The 3,394-nt window shown below is 40.6% G+C and overlaps 1 protein-coding gene across 1 annotated transcript in view; it reads right to left on the reverse strand.

Annotated features, from left to right (window-relative positions):
* The window catches only part of LOC103810129 (cholesterol 24-hydroxylase), a gene marked incomplete at its 5' end in the record, with an annotated part of 11,481 nt that extends 9,611 nt beyond the window's left edge, over positions 1-1,870 (reverse strand). Inside the window, 3 exons of the mRNA XM_009083019.1 lie at positions 601-674; positions 1,216-1,297; positions 1,793-1,870. Coding sequence (XP_009081267.1) covers positions 601-674; positions 1,216-1,297; positions 1,793-1,870 — 234 coding nt within the window. The remainder of the gene's footprint in view (positions 1-600; positions 675-1,215; positions 1,298-1,792) is intronic.
* Positions 1,871-3,394: the final 1,524 nt, after the last annotated feature.

Genomic DNA, 3,394 nt, shown 5'->3' on the forward strand with positions numbered 1-3,394 from the left:
CTTTTGCATCTACTTTCTCCTGTATTTCCCATGTGTAAGGAGCACTGTGATGCTTTGGGTACACAATCCACCACTGTGGACAAGAACTGAACTGCAGATATGTTTGCCTGGTAGGTGTGGACTGCTGAATCCAGTAAGATGATGGTTCACTACAGCTGTTATGCAAAGAATTAATATAATAACTGGGTTATTGTATTTTTTAAAGCTCTAGATTAAGAGAGAAAAATCCCCTTTTTTGGTGACTGAATTTAGGAGCTGCAAACTCCCATGCATTAAGGACTAATTCAGTGCTAGAAATCCTGAGCTGTTTGATGATGGTCTTGAACAGACTATTCTGAGACTAACTGAACACCCCCAGGGGGAAAAGAAAGATATATGATCAAGGTAAAATGAAACCAAACATATCCTCCTTCCCTGACTGGGAAGACATTTGACTTGACACATAATTTAATAGGTATATGCTGCTTACATATGTCCGGAATTAGAGGCTAATCCCCCCACAAAGGTAAATGGTCTGAGTCAAAACGAGTGTCATGCCTGTGATGTTATTAATCTTGACTTATTTTCAGATCATGATGGCTTCAGATGTGTTTTGCCTACCTCTCACCAAACAGGCTGAAGAGACGATCGTACACCAGCCGATCCTTCGGGTACTGTGGTGACATCAAGAACTCCTGAAATCAAATCTCAGGTCAGTGAATACTAAGTGCAATCCATTGCCCAGACAAAACATAAAAAGCCACTCACACTTTTACTCTCTTCCTTCTGTAGCAAGAGCCTGAAGAGCAGATGAATTATTTGGTGTGCCCTGATTCCCCAGTTCCTGTGCTGCTAGCTTGTTTTGCATGCCTCTAGCATTTTTTGCCCAATGACCTGAAATCTCACTCTGTGGTAATTGCAAAGATTTAGAGAAAGAAATTCAGCCTCTTGTGCCTTGTTCATTTGAGATATTGAGATCTTGCAGAGAGCCTACTTTTCAGAGAAGGTGTGTGTTTTCTATATGTGCTGTTTAAATAAATGCAACAAAGTAAACTAATTGATCAAGGTAGAAAATAAGTCAGGACAGCCCAGAGAGAGAGCACCTCATCCTCCTAACCTGGCCAGAGCCAAGCACAGACTGGCTGCTCTAAGCTGCTCTGAACACCAGGCACCAGCTCTCTCTTTATGGAGGGATGGGCTGATCCACACTGTTGATTTGGCTTTATTTTACAGTACCTTCACTCCTTCAGGGCTCACAACCATTAATGTGACTCTGTGAAAGGCATTAAGTCGTACAACAGTTCCATATTTCTCTGCCCTATAAGAAGAGATGATTTAAAAAAAGAAAATTATGATATAAGCTACCAACATGCAATAGTTCAGTCCTAATAACCTCTAAGGACCAGAGCACATTGTAGTGGGAACTACTGCAGTCCTCAGTGAATAAAACCATTCAGAAGATCACAGAATCATCAAAGTTGAAAGAGATCTTCAAGGTCATCTAGTCATCTAGACCATAATCACCCTTAAATCATATCCCCAAGTGCCACATCCAGCCACCTCTTAAACACCTCCAGAGATGGTTAGTCCATCACCTTTCTGGGTAACTTATTCCAATGTCTAACCACTCTTTTAGTGAAAAAAAAAAATTCTAATATCTAACCTGATCTGAAAGATCAATGCTGTCTCTCCAGCTCCTCTACTGACTTTCTGAATGATTATAAATATGCAATTCAGGGTCTCCATGCAGTGAATTCCCCATTTGTGCTACAGGGATACTCCCATTTGATGCTAGTGATGTGTCTCAACTTACCACTCCAGGAAGAGATCGTGTATAAACTCCTGATTCCTCATCATTCTCCATAAGATGGGCAGGTGTCCAAATAAAAAGCTGCAGAATAAGAAGATTAATAGTGTCAGAGGATGCCAGCATAGGGTTTTGTATAGACTGCAATCCTTGTTGCTCAGGGAGTGTTGTCATGTTTAACTTGTAAGGAAAGAAGAAAGTAACTCTGGGGTTTGCCCAGCCCTCATCATATTGATAAGCTGGGGACCAAGGTCAGGCTGGTGCACCCACACAACCATGGAGACCAGTACAGAGACACAGCACGAGGTCTTTTTTGCTGCTGTATTATAGGAGATGTTTGGGTCTGGGTGGGAGCCCCTTGCAAATTGCTTTGCTCTTTGCCTAACTGATTGAATCTCAACTGCAACTATTATGTTGCTGTACATGAAACAGATGTTTGCATTAAATATTCTTTAATGCTCAGCACTCATAAGCATAACTTCAGTTCTGTCAGTGGAGTTCTGTTAAGTAAAATTAGGAACCATCTCCTTCTGCCTAAAGCCATGTCACTTCAAATGCTGAAAAAAGAGCACAGCCTAGAATGATAATCACTGGTTAATACAGAAATCAAAGAAATTCATAAAAAAAGGTTGACTCTTCAAATACAATAGCTGTATAAAAAAGTTAGAGATCAATTCATTCCTTCAGCTGTGAGTGGTGAGGTGAATTCCCACTGGCTTTGCACACATCTGAAGGAAGATTTGGCCAAGCTCCTCTCTAAATGAAGCAAGCTGCACTCAGGATCTGTTTTCTATTTGAGAGACAGAGCCATGCTATCATCCTTTTCAATATAAATAAGCTATAGGGGAAACCCAGACTCTTATTTTATTACTGTTGGAACTGGGAGGTGCTTAAAATAACAATCACTCAAGAAAGTTATCCAGCATCTACAGAAACGTTTAATCCTCCACTTGTTTGACTCCTGCATTGTAACTGGACTCCAAAAAGCTGCAAAAGCCCCAAACATAAGAGTCCTTTGTTAGTCAACGCTCAGGGAACTGCTCTGTCTGCAGCTCAGGAAGCAAGGTCCCACTCATGGCTCCTCTTGTGTGACACATGAATCCTCAGAGATATTTTTCACCCCCTGTCCCATCACTACCCAGTTAAGTCAGGTGTTACATCAGGCCTAAAAAGTTCATCTGCTAATGAGAAATCCCAATTACTTACTGCATGTTATCAAAAAAGCTAAGTGTGAGCTTGGTTTGGGATATATATAGCTATGTGACACTATCAGCTGAAAAGATATATTTGCAAAGAAATCTCTTTTCCCATTTTTTGATATTCAATCTTTATTATGAAGCCAACCTTCAAAGAGACAACTTCCTCTCCACAGGTGAGCCATTCATGCAGTAAAAACAAAATAAAGTCACTAGGACTCACTTTTCCATCCTGTCCTGCACAAATCTCCTTTAGGGATGTGCTATGCTAGTTCTGATAAAAAAGTGAGCCCAGGAAATCAAGGGTGTTAACATAGTCTTGTCATCAGGCAAACGTAAGACTTTGACAAGGCTTTGATAAGATCCTGTTGTACTTCATCCTAAAATAAAGCTTTCCTAAGCTTCTATCAAA

This window comes from Acanthisitta chloris, unplaced genomic scaffold, assembly GCF_000695815.1.
Source record: "Acanthisitta chloris isolate BGI_N310 unplaced genomic scaffold, ASM69581v1 scaffold16879, whole genome shotgun sequence".
NCBI lineage: Eukaryota > Metazoa > Chordata > Aves > Passeriformes > Acanthisittidae > Acanthisitta > Acanthisitta chloris.